The 15,639-nt window shown below is 39.0% G+C and overlaps 1 protein-coding gene and 1 long non-coding RNA gene across 5 annotated transcripts; one reads left to right on the top strand and one right to left on the bottom strand.

The window, feature by feature from the left end:
- Window positions 1-2: 2 nt before the first annotated feature.
- LOC134156946 (bile acid receptor-like) lies at window positions 3-10,416 on the bottom strand. Its single transcript, XM_062605393.1, has 11 exons — window positions 10,014-10,416; window positions 6,007-6,131; window positions 4,484-4,852; window positions 3,721-3,861; window positions 3,000-3,139; window positions 2,800-2,904; window positions 2,606-2,705; window positions 1,565-1,693; window positions 939-1,058; window positions 423-536; window positions 3-313 (listed from the first exon to the last, which is right to left on the bottom strand). Exons 2-11 carry the CDS (start codon window positions 6,068-6,070, stop codon window positions 75-77), a joined length of 1,521 nt encoding a protein of 506 aa, XP_062461377.1. The 5' UTR covers window positions 6,071-6,131; window positions 10,014-10,416; the 3' UTR covers window positions 3-74.
- LOC134156952 (uncharacterized) lies at window positions 13-14,892 on the top strand. 4 transcript variants are annotated; one of them, XR_009962144.1, is made up of 4 exons: window positions 13-62; window positions 750-911; window positions 4,412-4,500; window positions 13,781-14,892. It is a non-coding gene; the product is annotated as an uncharacterized LOC134156952 (long non-coding RNA). The 4 variants fall into 4 exon arrangements; XR_009962145.1 differs by lacking the exon at window positions 13-62 and adding an exon at window positions 11,868-12,014 and having other exon boundaries at window positions 649-911; XR_009962142.1 differs by lacking the exon at window positions 13-62 and having other exon boundaries at window positions 649-911.
- Window positions 14,893-15,639: the final 747 nt, after the last annotated feature.

Below are 15,639 nucleotides of genomic sequence, written 5' to 3'. Positions count from 1 at the left end.
AGGCGGCTCCAGGCAGAGCAGTGCCCGTGAGGAGCGATCCTGAGGGGAGCGGCGCGGGTCCCGTACGGGCTCGCCTAGTGCAGGTCCCAGACCTCGCAGAGCAGCGGGGTCAGCCGCGGGTCCCTGGTTCTCCGCGTCACCAGCACCTCCGCGTGGGTGTGGTTGAGGGTGCGTAGTTCTGTGAGGCGGCCGATCAGGCGGGCGAAATGCTGGGGGTCCTCGGGATGATGGATCTTGGAGTACTTGTAGAGGAGGCCCAGGAGCGGCTCCTGCAGCTCTTCGACGTGCCGCTTGTTCCTCAGGAGCGGGCGGTCTGTGGGAGCGCGGCGAGAGAGCAGTGAGCGGGAGCGGTGCGGTTCCGCACCCGGGGGCTCGGTGGGTGAGGGCGGGCAGCGCCGGGGACGAGCCAAAGCTCGCATTACCTGAAAAGAACACCGTCGTTGCTACGAGCAGGGCATATTCGGTCTCGGTCACTTTCAGGTCACCCATGCTTCTGTAGAAGTAAAACAGCGCGGTAATAAACTCCTCGGTTATACCTGATAAATAAAATAACCAGAATGTTACTTCCATGCAGAAACAGGCACTGCTGTTATGAGTGGTCTTTGCCCTAATCTAAGGCTCCAGGCTGTTCTATTGCATGATAATCGTCAGCAAACGTGGTGAAAACAATGTTGATTCCTAAAGTAGTAACAGAAGTTGTATTGCAGTTGTGCAGCTTTTGATATATACAGCTCAAGGCTTTATCTTAGGATGTAAGCAAATGAACCTCTGCCTTCCACGAGGATGTAGTGCCTGTCCGTGTAACAGCATCTTGAGGGAATGGAGAGGAAGAGGAGAAGAGAATGAGCAGTGGCCACACCAACTATTGCTCCGTATGACTGAGAACAGGGCCAGCAAAGTAAAACTCCCAGGTATTTTGATTCTGAGACCTTCATTACCTGTGGTAGTAGTGGAAGTTGGACTCTCTTCACTGTGAGACATTTCCGTGGAGTAAATGTTGTTTCTATCAAGGTTTTGAATGTGACAGTATGTTGCATGATCAGAAAGCCTTACGTGACCTGGAACAAGACAGGTGACAGCTCCCAGATAAGTTTAATGTGACTGTAAATGTATTTCTGCATCGGCTTTTCAAATATATACACAAAAATGTGTGAACTTGTCCCAGAAGCATACAGGCAGAAAAAAAATTGTTCTTTTTATTATCCAACACTAAGTTCATTGGTTGCATTACTGTTGGTCAAAGTCTCTTGACACAGCATCTAATACATCATTAATATAGCTAATATCATCCATCCACCCAACAACTTGTGCTAGCACTCAAAAATGTTGCTCTTTATTTGTAACTAATGGGAGGAAAACAGAGATTCAGTTGATTTTTATTTTATTTTACTGATCTTTGGGGATAAAAAGCCAATAGAAGGTACGTAAGCATAACTGGCACTATTGTTAAGTACCAGTACAGTTGAATAGGAAATTATTTCAGTCAGTTAAAATGAATGGAAGTTGTTTCAAATTGGCAGCACCTCCTCCCGGTGTTAGTACAAAGCTTGTCAGTCAAACTTACTTTCACTTGTTGATGGTTGGCATTCACTGATTCTTTGGTTGTATATTTGGGCTGAACGCAAAAACATCGCCTCAACTGTTGACCCTTTTAGCAGTGCAATCTGATCTTCACTAGCTAAACTTTCAAATCCTGCAGCGAAAGATACATGTTAAGAGTCAAGGAAGCCTGTGGCTGCCTTTAAGCAAAATTTCTTCTTAATAGCTGGTTAGATATAAGGAAGAAGTTCTTCACGTGTGCTTACACCTAGTACCTTTTAAATTTGCAACATCACTTAGTGATTGTGGATATTTATACTTCTTATTCACTAGTATCTGATCTTTTAAAAAATTACGTTCATCTTTTGACAAGCTTATTGTCTGCACTTAGAATTCAAGAGTAAAGGAACTTTATTGATTCTTTTGTTTGTCCTGATCAAAGCAGGGTAGGAAAAGAGCTTATCTGTTCTTTCAGATCTGTTCCACAGTAGTGCTAAATTACATCAAATATCTGCTTTAGACATGCTGATTGGCTTTTCTCAGTAAGTTTTACAACCTAGAGTAGTGAAAGAATTATCACCCTCCCAGCCAAATGTTTGTCAACTTCACACTGAAATTTAATTGCATGTTCCCTTGTCCTTTATTAAAGGAAAATACGAATAGGAGCTGCTTAGTCCCTTCTGTGCTGTGTTTTCCTTTGAAGGAACATCTGTTTTTTTCTTTGATTATGATAAATTGCAAACTGAACTGGATTTCAGAATGTGTTGAAATAATAATTCACTCAGGATGGTAGTTTGAAGTCCATGTACTTTCAGAAAATGTCTCCATGTCAGAAAAAGAAAAATCTAATCCTAGCAAGCTTTTGAAGTGAATCCTTCTAATGTGTCCTTGTGACAAGTAAATGGTAACCCTGATCATTAGATTTGGAAGAAAAACTGGTCAGTGGAATGAGAGTTTTCTTAAAGCCTGTGGCATTCTCGGATTCATGCCATCTGTATAGTTCCTGTCTCTTGGGAAGAAAAGGAGTCACACTGTTCTGCAATATTTCCCAAAGGAAGAAACTTGCCTGGAAGTCTTTTTGTGAAATCCACTAGCACTTGTACATGGATGACTGCTGTCTCAGAGAGATAGAGAAAACTTTCCTCAGGACTTGCAGTTTCCTGCAGCTGCATGAAAGAGCATTTAGACATCTGATATAACCAGGGTGCAGTGCTTAGGATAACAACTTAGCAACACAGGTTGATTGTTCTGTGTACATACAAACTTCTTTGCTTCCTCCAGGGGAATTGTGTATTTTTGGTGTGCTGCTACGATGTGGTCCAGAAGCTGATGCTCCCTTGGAGTAAGTTCCATCTTCTCTGGGATCTGTTAAAAAAAAAAATATAAACCAATGAGGTGATAATGACTTGAGGCAAAAATAAATGATAAAAAGAGATCTTTTAAATAGAAAAATATCCCACTTTTCCAGATCTTGTTGTAGATGATACATGTCTACTATTCAGCCCCTCATCTTCCAGCTTTATATTGTAAAGAAAACTGCTCTTCTGTTTGAAATTCTTTCTGAGCCGCTTTGACTTGCACTGTACTTCAGTCAGCAAACCTGTGAGGCATGGAAGTGTGTGTCAATATGTGTATTTTCAAATAATTACAATTTGAAATAATCACTTATTAATGGAGCTAACACAAGTCTTTCATCACAGGAGCAGTCACCTATAAGGAACTATGCTTGCTAGAGAATATGGCAACGTGTTATTTATTAAATGACTTAGTGTTTAGTATCCTCCAAAGGCCTGAATGTTTGCAGGTTTCTTGCTTGTGGCTCTGTGATAAAACATAAGAATTTTTCATGAAGACTATAATAATAACTTCTTCTAAGCAAAAAAGCACATCTGATAGGCTTCCTACTGCCCTGTCAAGGTTCAGGGTATTTAGCTGTCTCTGGTTAGTGCTTTCTTGTAATGTCTTTGAATAGCCTCTTAACTTAAGGAGATACTTCCCGAGCACTGGTGGTTTCTGCAAATAAAGATGCTACAGGTGCCACAGACTCCAAAGTTCAATCTTCCTACAGCTAAATGAGTTTTAGAACAACACCATTTAGCTTTGATGAGGAAAAGGGATTTGCTTTGGAAAAGGTTTTATGGAGTTGATGAGTAAAGGAGCCATCTTGGAAGGAGCACTTACATTCTGCTAGCATTCCCACAGCTTTACACTTCTTCAGGCGACATTCCTGACACTTCCTTCGCATGTACATGTCCATTTCACAGTGACCACCATTCTTGCATCGATACACTGCATTTTTGGTTATGCTACGTCGAAAGAAGCCTACAGACAAGGATCGGGTTATGACTGAACGAATTTATCTCTAAGGAGCTTTATCTCATAATGATTTAAAGAAGTAAATGTTTTTTGGGGTTTTGTTTGTTTATTTTACAATGGAAACATTACCTTGATTTGACATTTGCTTTTTTAGCGACACAGTTATGTCTTGTACTTTCTGGTGAATATTAATTGCTGTGTTCCTTACCTGGTTAAGACAGCCCCCACATAGCAAGTTAAAATCAGTAGCAAGTAATTATTACTTGGGTTTATCTCATTTTAAAAATAAGTAAAGTTAGTAACACTGACATAAATCTACAATAAATGGGCATCAGAAAATCAGCGGCTGCTTAAACTGACACTATTCTAGTGAACAATCAATGCAAAAATGAAATGCTCCTATTAAACAGACACTGTGAAAGCATTTTTTCAAAAAATGGTATAAAATGGGAATCTGGAGTAAGCATCTTAGATAAAAGGTTTCTTTGGTAAATTAAAATCCTCTGTAGAAACACCAGCTTAAAAAACAATGAAAATCTGTTCATTTAAATCACAGATGTGGAACACTGTTGAGCACTGTGGGCCCAGGGTCCTGCCTAAGATACAGATCAGCCTGTTTTCTTCTTACCTTTGCAGCCTTCACAGGTAAGTGCATTGTAGTGATAGCCTGAGGCCTTGTCACCACACACCACACACAGCTCCTCCTGTCCCTTCATGCTCAAAGAAGAGTGGTTTAATCTTGGCCGTTTTAATGCTTGGTATCCACATCCATCATCCATATGGGATGCTATGAAAGGGGGTTTGCTTAATTCACAGCTGCTGATGACACACTGCCCATCACTATACTGAGAGTCCAGGCTGTACATGCTGTACTGGGAGTGGGAAGGTTGGGACTGTAATACCGGAGGAGGAATTTGAGCTGTTGAATATTGGCAATAAGGAGCAGTCTGAAAATCAGTGTCTTGCAGCTGATAGTTGATGTGCTCTGGCAGAACATCTAGATACAGAAGAAATTGGAAATGAAATAAAAAACTAAACAATATGTCTACATCAGCTACTTAAAAGTCTTAAAATGTTTTATAGATTAAAAATTTAATAACAAATAATAGAGGAACACATTTTCAGAAGAAGAGTCTGGTAATTTCTTTTTAAATGTGCTACCCGTAACGTTTTTAACTAGAATCTTAGATGTAGTAGAAATGGCTTGGTAACAGTTTGGGCCATGTCATGTGGGTGCCAGTAGATTCTTACTAGGACATAATTACCACTTGTCAACTGATGGTATTACACTTAATGGTTGTTTTTATTAGTTGTCCACATTACAGAATATTTCCCATAAGCAAGTGAAGTGTTTGTTACAGATACGTATATCATGCATAATTCTGGAAGTGTTGCACAAGAGTCTGAGCAGCATGGTCCAGAAATTAGAGGGGTTAAAATTAATATGACAGGAGACTTAAAGTTGAAATTCAGTTGAGTGAAAAGCAGAGGCTTGCTTTATTTAGCATTTTTCCACTTATAATCCCTTACAATTTTTATCTTGGCAAAATATAGGTACAGAATTATGAAGAGTGCTTCTTCCTGCCTTTCTGTTGTTAATTTTATCCACCCTTCCTTAAATACACACAGCTATACTGAAGAAAGCTTGTGCAATATGCATCATATTTCAGTCTTCCTTTGGACTTGTAAATCTCTGTAAATACAAATTGGAAGTTGTTGTGGGTTTATTTGGGGTTGGTTCGGTTTTGGTTTGTTTTTTAAGCAGTCTAGAGGGTTATTTTAATGGGCTTTGGGTACTATTTTTCCTCTTCCATAATCAAATTAGTTATTGCAATTATATAAGATATAGAATAACCATTATCTATTTATAATGTGTCTGGAATACTGCAATAAACCTTCTTCATGCAAGTCAAAGGGAGACAGCAGCAGTAATGTTTATGTGGAATGATCAGTCAGCATGATTGTGTTGTGTACCAAATCTGTCTGAGCACATGCTAATACTTTTCATTTTCAGTGTGGGCTTGATAGACAAATGTGTAGTTTTTAAGAGCTTGTAAAGACAAACTAAAATGAAGAAAATAATAGGCATTCCCACAGATGTTCATTTTCTATACTGCTTTTTCATAATACGGAAGTTTTGCTTTTACTCACCATAATACTGGATGGGCTCAGGCAGGCAATACCCATCCGGTACAGTGACAAATGTATTTGCCATGTTCTGCTCCCAGCTGTGCTGTTTCTTTCACTTGCTATGTCATAGACTTTCAGAGGGCAACCTAGAGAAATGGAAAAGTAAGAGAAATAATCATGCGAGAAACAACTGCTGGATAGGGTTAGCTACAGAGTTAAACCCAGAAAACTCCAGAATATGGAACATTTTCAGATCATAAGAAAATCTGTGAAGTCACATAATACTTTCAAAGAGGTTGCAAAATATTTCCTTTTCCTAACAGTACAGATTCAGAATAGAGAACATTCCTAAATGTGCAAGTTATAGTTAGAACTGTTTTGCTCTGAATTTTACACAAAACCATGTGGAGGAATCAGACTGATCATTGGTAAATTTTCTAGTTCAGGAAGAGATTAGAAGGAGCTTTGCTGGATAGAGAAAACTTGCTTCCAGAATGAGTTCAGGCATTTGCACTGATGTGGATGTGGTGGATGTTCTGTTTCTGCACAAACATGGGCTTTTAGTGAATTTGCTTCATTCACTTCTTCGTCAAACCTGAAGTAAATAGAAGAAAACAGCCTGGAAAGGCCAGAATAGAATATCTTCTTCCTCACATAAATACTCTTTTATGCAGTAAAAGTCAGCTTTGCCTCATTTAAGCACTGCCTGATTTACATTTAAGAGCCTGTATTCCTTAAAAAGTAAAAAGCATCCTGTGAAGACCAAAACACATCAATTTCCTATAGGATGTATTACCCTCTAGAGAGCTTTTCTCTTCCCCTTGGTTAGTGAAGGAGCCTGGGCTACACTTGGATGCTTTGACTTTCACTGTAAGGAAGTGTACTTCTTGAAAGACACACACCCCTTCCCCTCAATCTGGACTGATCTCTGGAACTGAACACTTTCTGTTCATGTTGTTAGCAGAAGGTGAAAAGATGCAGTGAGGCTGGAATGCTGGGGGTTTTTTTGTTATCTCTGTTAGTAAATATTTGTTTGAGAAAGAAGTGACTCACTGAATCATGAGGTCCTTATCAGTTAGATCAGTTTGGCCTGGGCAAAGTCTACATTTTTCCCCAAAAATGTGTATTTGCTTAAGAAACATGCTTCTGGGATCCAGTAGTTCTTTAAATAAAGATAATAGAAGAACAGAAGCTAATATAAAATGACACCAACCCAGTCTGAAAAGTATTATATTGGAAGTATGAAGTACATATGGCCAAACACAAGGTGGTGTTTTGATAAAATATTCTAAATCTTGGAAACAGACTTTGATTAGGCAAAGTTCCCTCAACTTCAATATTGTATTAGGAACAGATTTGAGGATTTAGACCTTCTTACCGATTTTTTCTGGCTAACAAAAGTTATCAGTTGCAACCACAGAATTCACAGCTTAGAACAAGACTTCGTAAATTAAAATTCTTAAATTAAGAGAACGTTATAGCAGTATTTATAGTAAATCCAGAAGTTATTTGAAGAATGCTATACTGTCCTGAAACAAGAGTAATGGTCATGCTTGCATATGAATGCCACTGTTTCATTTTCTGACACTCTAGAATTCACTGTTAACAAATTTGTTTTCCTGATATAAAATTGCATTGGGCTTTTTATAACAAAAATATAAAGATCAGATTAAGATGTGTAAAGTAGGAACTTAATTTTCTAGGACAGGATAAGTTTTGTTTATTTCTAAGATCGACTGTTGTAGTCATGTGTTGCAACCTTTGCCTCGCCCTTTGTGTGAGTCTATTAGCAGTAGGGAAACCTCCTCCAAACTTGAGAAGCTGCTGAAGGAACAGAAGCTCAGTAGCTGTCCCTAATCTCTCTCACCTCATAGGAGTGAACAGTGACCTAAAGGACACTTCTTCAGCCCACACATATGTTCAGTAATCCTTTGCCATGTAGGCAAGTAAATTCTGCACGCACACAGAGCTCAGCTCCACACTGAAGGCTGTGGGAATCCTGGACAGAATGTAGTACGTGCCTGATTGTAATTTTCAAAACATAATCACTTGGACAAAGTTGAAGTGAAGTTGGCAGAGAGCTCTGGGGGCTTAGGGCAGTTACAGTCATGCTGTTTCCAAACCAAAATATTTTGTGCTCATTTTTTCTGTTAACTCAAAATACAGCTATATGTTTTGTGTAAGTGTGCTTTAAAAAGGAAGCAAAAAGAAAGAAATATGTTTGGGGGTTGGAACTAGATGATCCTTTGCAATCCTTATGATTCTGTAATTGAAGAGAAGGTTCATAAAGGTCTTTAGCTTAAAAAGAACTGAAATCAAAAGATTTTAGTAACTTGTTTCATAAAATTACAAGTAGTAACAGAGGATTAAAGTCTTTAGTCTTCAGCCAGACATACTGACCTGAAAGAAAATGTCATCTGCGTAAAAGCTATTCCCTGCTTTTCCTTCTTTTCAGTTACTCCCGAGATGCTGTTTCAGCTCGGTATTTTCATGTGTGAAATCCTGATGGGGAGTGTGTCATATCTGTTTGGTTTCAATTTTAAAAGTCTCTGTAAGTGTGTAAGTGGAGTTATGGGTTTTTTCCTTTTTTTCCTAGACGATGAGTCCTAGGCTGTAGGTTGCTTAAGCACGTTTGAAAATGTTCCACTTTTCCAAGTTTAGTTTTGACAATAATCAGTCTTCTGAACTACTAATGTTCAATATAAACTGGAGTGGATGTTGATTCAAAGGGTTAATTACCTGTCTAATACAGAAATTCACCAACATTCAGTTCTTAGTCCTGCCCTAATGACTTCTCAGTTTATCAAAGAAGATGGAAGCCAGTAAAGAAAACAAAACAGAACCCAATAATCGATAAAAGTAATATAGTATCACAAAGCAGACACTTAATAGAATGTACACGTTCAGACTGGAACGTACAGTACATGTATCCATTTTTATTTATGGTGAAAGATGTTTTTACTATTTCTATTGCTCTAAAATACAGTATTATAAAGTAACATATTAACTTATCAAATTTGTTAACATGCAAAATCTACTTGTAGAAGAGGCTCTGGGGCGTCTTTAAGAGGTATGTATTGACAGTACTTCAACTGTTATAGTAAATATTTTGACAGTTGAGTCATAAGGAAATTTCTTGTTTACTGGGAATTTTAGGAACTCAAGCTGAAGGTCTCCAACATTTATTTAACACACCTTGTGGTACATTACTGATCATGCACTGGAGCCAGATAGCATGTTTCAGTCTCGGTGTTAAATCGCTGCACTCTTTTTGCTTCTGGAAAGCATAACTTAGTTTTTTCATTTGTGAAATTTAAACCAAAACCTGAAACAAATGATAACTGAGCACAGTTGGTGTCAATATGCTTGCTCCCAGATGAGCTATTCAGTTTCACTCAAGCAATTCAGCAATCACTGATTACTGTCATTAAAGAATTCTTTCACAGCATAAGTTGTAGGATCACTTGATTCATCCTGTATGCAGCTTACATGCATTATTAAGGTTATATCTGTTTCTCCCAGTTTTAATGTTCCAAGAAGCTCCCCAAAGCTGCTGTTTGAAGAAATCCCACTTTTCCTTGTCATATAATCACCATAATAGGAATTGACTTATTTCACTAATGGACTGTGTTGGAATTATCTTATCATCCTTTGGAATTGCTACCCCATGAACAATTATTTCAAAGGTATCATCTTTATATATTGTAAAATAAGAGGTTAGAGGTTGTTTGGAACTTAGTGTTTTCCAGGTACTTTGGGGAAGGGAAACAGATAATGGAATTTAAAAGTCATTTTACTTCACTCTGGATGTCAAATGAAGAACTGCTGGAACAAATTCTTGTCAGTAGGATGCCAAATTTAAAAGCCTCTTCTATTTTCATTTAGTCAGATGTTTAAAGGGGGAAAAAAGGAAGGAAAAAGAAGAAAAAAGCCCAATGCTTGAAATATTTTCACATGGCAAATTGATTTATGGCCAGAGCAACAATTTATAATCCCAGAGCAGTCAGGGAAGTACATGAAATACTCACGGTAGTTGCAGAATTTCTGGCTCCCAGAGCTGAGTCCGTGGAGCTGCAGCGCTGCTCCGAGTCTGAGTCCAGCTGGAGCAAACAGGGCCTTTTCCGTATTTATCAGTTTCTGAGCATACACAAGGCTCCAGACACTGCGCAGAGCAATGCTGCACTCAGAGACACAAACTTCCCACACAGCCTTTCCTGGGGTCGCAGCAAGGGCAGCTGCAAGTCCACATAAATCAAATAATAACTGGGTCATCAGGGACAGAGGCCATGGGACCCTCACGTCACTGCTTCCCAGAGTTCTCTGTGTCCACTTACTAAATATTCTTGGTAGAATTCTAAATTCTCCCATTTTGCTTGTTTAAGATTGCCATGTCTGTGTGTAAATGGATAATGTTCATTTCCTGGGCAGAGAAATACTGCAGCAGTATTATTTGATTTTGGAAACACTGATGAAGTCAGGATCTCCAAACACAAACCACTCACCTGGTTCTCCCTATTCTAATTCTGACACACCTGAGCTGATGCAGTGAGCACAAGGCTCATGTGCTCCCATAACAGACCACAACTGTTAGCAACTTCTGTTGCTGCTACTTCTGCAAAATTTCATTCTTAAACCCCCAAGTATTTCCATTCTTAATAATTTCTCATACATGAATCATTATGATCTGAGGTTTTGCTCATTTCCTAGATAAAGTATGTGATCTTTGGTAGGGCACTTTCTTGTTAGGTATCATGTCATTATGCTTGCTCCCCAACATGATGTACGGAAGGTTAGATGCAAACATACTACTTCCAGAAGGGTGTCACTTTTCTTCTGTGGAAGAACAATTCTTGATTTACATTAGGAAAACCTGGGTGTGTTGTAGACTTCATGGAATTAGGTGTCAAAGGGAAAAACTCAGTCCATGTTGGTTATCTTACTGCAAAGTCACTTAAAATAGTCTTTAGGGACAATAGGTTTTCATGGCATAGCAAGCTAATATTACCCTTCAGAGTTACATTTGTATTCCATAGGCTCCAGAGAAGAGCATGCTACTGATTTCCACACAGTCTGTCACCATTTAGGAATCTCCTAGTCTTTGGAGGTGAATGGTTGAGTCTGACTTTCAGGATCAAAAAAGATTGACTCATGGGTGTTGTTTGAGCATCTTACAGGGCTTTTTGAGCTTTCAAATGCCCGACATTGATGATGTGTGGTGACAGAGGGCTGGAATGTACTGTTTACACAGTACAGACAAAGATAATGAGCTTTTAAGTTTCATTATGATCAGCATTTGTCTTTCTGGTAAAAGCAGCCTTATACAGCAATTTACTAAGACATCACAAAAACTTCAGTAGTAACAGTGAAGACGTTACAATTGTTAGAACTCGGATTTCTTTTGCAGCAGTGTCTTTCACATACACCACTGGCTTTTCATCCAGTTTTTCAGCCTTTCCCATGAAAGTTGGAAAAACAAGCAGGGGTTTGTGAACTATTTCCTTTACCTTTTAATACTACTGACTTTTTTTTAGTACCTTTTCTGATATGATACCTTATTGGTAAGCTGGTCAAATGTGCCTGAGGGACACGGGCATTTAAAGCCTATTGCCTTCAGGAAACTCAAGTCTGAAGCTCAGGTTTTTAGAAGGTAACTAATCCCTCTTCTGTCCGTATTATAAACCCTAGTGGATTCAGAATAAATTCAATTTCTAAAATAAGAATATAGGAACCTAAAACTTAGTCATAGTATAAATCAAGTGCAGTGCCACGTAAATCATTAGCCTGTGGTCATTTGCTCCAACCCACATGCTGTCCAGTCATGCAGTGATTCACACCAAGTTACTGGTCCACGTTAAATACATACAATTATATTATTTTAACAGGCCCCTTCTCCTATTCGAAAGTTTGTGTGACAATAAAAACGGGAGACCTGAGAGCCCACTACAGTCACACAAAAGAACTGGTTAAAGGAAGTCATATCTACTCCAGCTGGAGCTTCTCTACATAACTGACCTGCTTGGCTTCATCTGGTATTGGATTGTTTACATAACTTCAGTAATTAACCACTATCAGCCTCATTAATGAAACATAAACCACCTCTTCTGCTCATTTATAAAGCACTTGTCAAACAAAACTTAAACAAAGGGCACAATCTCAGCAAAGTAACAGCCCTTCAGAAGCTCCTGAGGCTCTGACTACCAGTCCTGACAGTCACTTTGTTGTTGTTTGTCAGTAAGAATGAAACAGAAGCCATGGCATTGTATATTGCTTTTGGCTAACTCTCCACAAAAACATCTGAGTTCTGTCACAGGAGGGCAACGATGCCTGGACAACTATTTTGGCCATTTCAGTACAAAATCCTGATGTTCCAGCTCATTACTGTAAATCATTAAATGATGAAAGCGAGAGTCAAATACTAAACTGGGAGCCTTTGGAAAACTATTTGCTAATTGCAAATAACAACATTGTTGTTATATGTGAGTTAAAGGTTATATTGAAATACAGATTATATCCTATCATCTGGGGATTAAGTTAGTAAACTTTCAGAACAATATTAAAGAAAGTTGAGCTTTAACAACACAGCTGAGGTTCTAAAATGTTCCTTTACCTATTTTTGTTTTAGAGAAATGTTTCAGAGGCATAAAATAGACTGGTAGACAAATAGATAGCATGAAAAAGTAGTCCAAGAGCCACATGCATTTACAATCTATTAAGGAGCTCATGGAAAACCTGCAAACTTTTGTTCACCCTCTTCTGGATTATTTATTAATCTTCAAAAGGTGCGGTGGTTCTGGCACTGTCGGGATGTTCTTCATGGCATGGATGAACCTAAACCCTGGGTGAGAGAAGGCACAAAGCCTCCTGACTTAGCACTTCTGCATGTTGGTGTGCATTCCTGGCTTTAACAAGAGAAAGATTTATTTTAATGGGATGTGTACCTGTTGAACATGGTGGGTTCAGTTGTTGGATCACATGTTCTGAGAATCTGTAGGTACAGCAAAGAGAAGATAAATTCTGAACCTCATTTCCAAAAAGCAGAATATCTTGACATTATGTATTAAGCATTCCAGAATAATTATTGTGGAATCCCTTGGTCAGCATTTTATCAGCAGTGGAGTCTTGCTGCTGAGAGATTTAAAAAGCTGGATATATCAATTTATCAGCGATAATGTTTTCCCTTTTTTCTAGCCTGGATTTCATCTTAAGGACATTTGTTTTGATAGTAAAAAGAATATTAGACTCATAAACATGAGTGCTGTGATGCAGTGGGTGACTCTTCAAGATTTATCAAAGCAGGATAATTGAGATGAACAATAAGACTGAGTTTCTGGGTAATAGTTTTTGTCACAGATGAACTCTGGGTTTATGCAGCAGTAATCCACCTGGAAGTACAGGCTGGGAAGTACAAGAGGAGGATTCACTTGGCCTAATGTGCTGCAGATTTTGTGGAGGACAATATCAGTGACACTGTAACAGTAGCTGATGGTTGTGTTAACACCAGCACCAGATTCTAAAAGCCAGCAGTAAGAAGTGTTGGGGGAGTGGTGTGAGAGAGGCCTTTGCAAACAAACTGGAGCTGATGATATGTTTGGCTGTTAGACACCAAGTTTTTCAAGGAAGGACTTGTAGTGGACATGAAAGAAGCCGGTGTCTGCAGAACGATGGTGTGAGACCTGTCAGAGACTTAGCCACAAGTTTTCAAACTGTGCTGACCACACTTAGGATTAATATGATTTTACCTGAAACCCAAGAATTATCCTAGAAATTTGCCCTTTATTCTTTTATCTATTTCCAGCATTTAGATGCCACTTGGTCTGTTGCGGATGTTGCCATTTTCAGCCCATCAATTCCTCTGGGCATTATCATCCACAATTTACTCCACCTCCAGTTCCTCGGTAAGTTACGGGCATCACCTGGTGCACATTCACATCCTCTGTACTGATGCCCAAACCTGTTCCAGGTCTGGCTAGGTTTCCTTTCTACTTTCCTACTGTGAGCAAGAACCTGTTTATTCCATCACAGAAATACTATAAATACTACTTATAAAATTAAAACATAAAAATCGTAAGTTATTTTTCAAAGATGGCCTAGAAATGGTTTTCATGCTGTTTTGGAGAGCCTCAACATGCTTTGTTCCTGCTAGAACAAATCCATGTTCTGTTTGACAAAATACAGCCATGTGGTTAAGAGTTATTAAAAGCATTAAAACATTAACCTCTTGTACCCTCATTTTTCACTTTGTACACATACATAAGTGTTTAATCGAATTGAAGTTAAACACTAAAAAGTTTGAGAGGCCAAATTTATACATTCTCTTTAGTTTATACAGAATGGATGTGATAAGCCAAAGGAATTACAAGACACCACTACTCAGAAAAAGCTCATCCGTTGATTTAAGCTCTCTTGCTCCGTACTAGAACATCTGGTGACAAACATTCCCAGCATTTAAATCAAGGAGCTTTGTCCTACTGGGATCAGTCGGTGTCCTGGCGCCACACTAACTTATTCTACTGTCCCATGGAAGCTGAACAAATGATTCTGTGTCAAAAGATCTGCTGGAGAGGGGATGAGCTGCATCCCAGAGTGAGAACACAAGACTTAGTGCTTTGTGGCCGTAGTATAGTAGACTTAACTGATTCTCATTCTACAGTTTTATTTCAAAGAGCCTGAATCCCAGAAGGGATTACACTGGTCCTGAACTGAAAAGTCTGATAGAGCAGTGCTGACCCTTGTCTCCTTTGCTTGTCTCTACTTGGCATGGAAGGCCAGGATGTCATCTCTAAAGCCAGGGAGAAGCGTTTATTAAATCAGGAGTATAAAGGCAAGGGCCAGGCCAGAGATTCAGACATACAATCCACGTGCAGCTTCTGCTGAGGTGTAATGATCCTTCACCAGGGCTTTTGAGCAACCTGGCAACTGCAACTAGCAGTTGATATTTGTTGTTTTTCCAAATGTTTGTGAATTACCTGTTACAAAAAAGGAATTCTCATAACATGTTGTCTTAACTTTGTAGTATTCTCTAACAAGAAGAAAAATAAGGAAGGCCCAGAAGGTAACACATGGTGTAAAGCATGGTCTGGACATTTAGTTCATGCAGTTTACTATAAAGGAGCATTACACTTCCCGAATTTGCAAAATCTATATCCTACTTCACTTACTAATCTGATTCTGATGAAACACTCCAAATGCAGATGCTTACTCTGTCCTCTTCTGGACTGTAGGAATGGTTTGACATTGTTGCTTATATAAAATTGTCTTACTCAGCACTTCCGCACCGGGCTTGGTGGTGTCTGGGATCCCACAGAAACCTTCATCTGATAAAGCATCCTAGTTTTTTCTTGTGTGTCTGAGTGAGTCTTGTGAGTCTTTAACTTAAGTCAGAGGGAGTGCCATGGGAACCTTATTGTTGAAAACATGATTGATAAAGTTAGTGATATAAAATAAAGGAGCTTTGTGGCTCAAAGTTACTCCAAACATCAAGGACATCACAGATCACGGACAGTAGCTTTAGTTAGCAAATAAATACCAAAGGAGCAAGTCAGCATTGCACAGCTTGTTATTTTAGCTGGAGTGGAGGATGTTTGCAGTGAAGAGGGGCACATGGGAGCATAAGATAAGCAGACAGCCCAGCAGCCCTCAGCCCGGGTTTATCAT

Source organism: Pezoporus occidentalis, unplaced genomic scaffold, assembly GCF_034315485.1.
Source record: "Pezoporus occidentalis ecotype Australia unplaced genomic scaffold, CSIRO_AGI_Poc_V1 ctg92, whole genome shotgun sequence".
NCBI lineage: Eukaryota > Metazoa > Chordata > Aves > Psittaciformes > Psittacidae > Pezoporus > Pezoporus occidentalis.
This window is presented reverse-complemented; position numbering and strand designations above follow the sequence as displayed.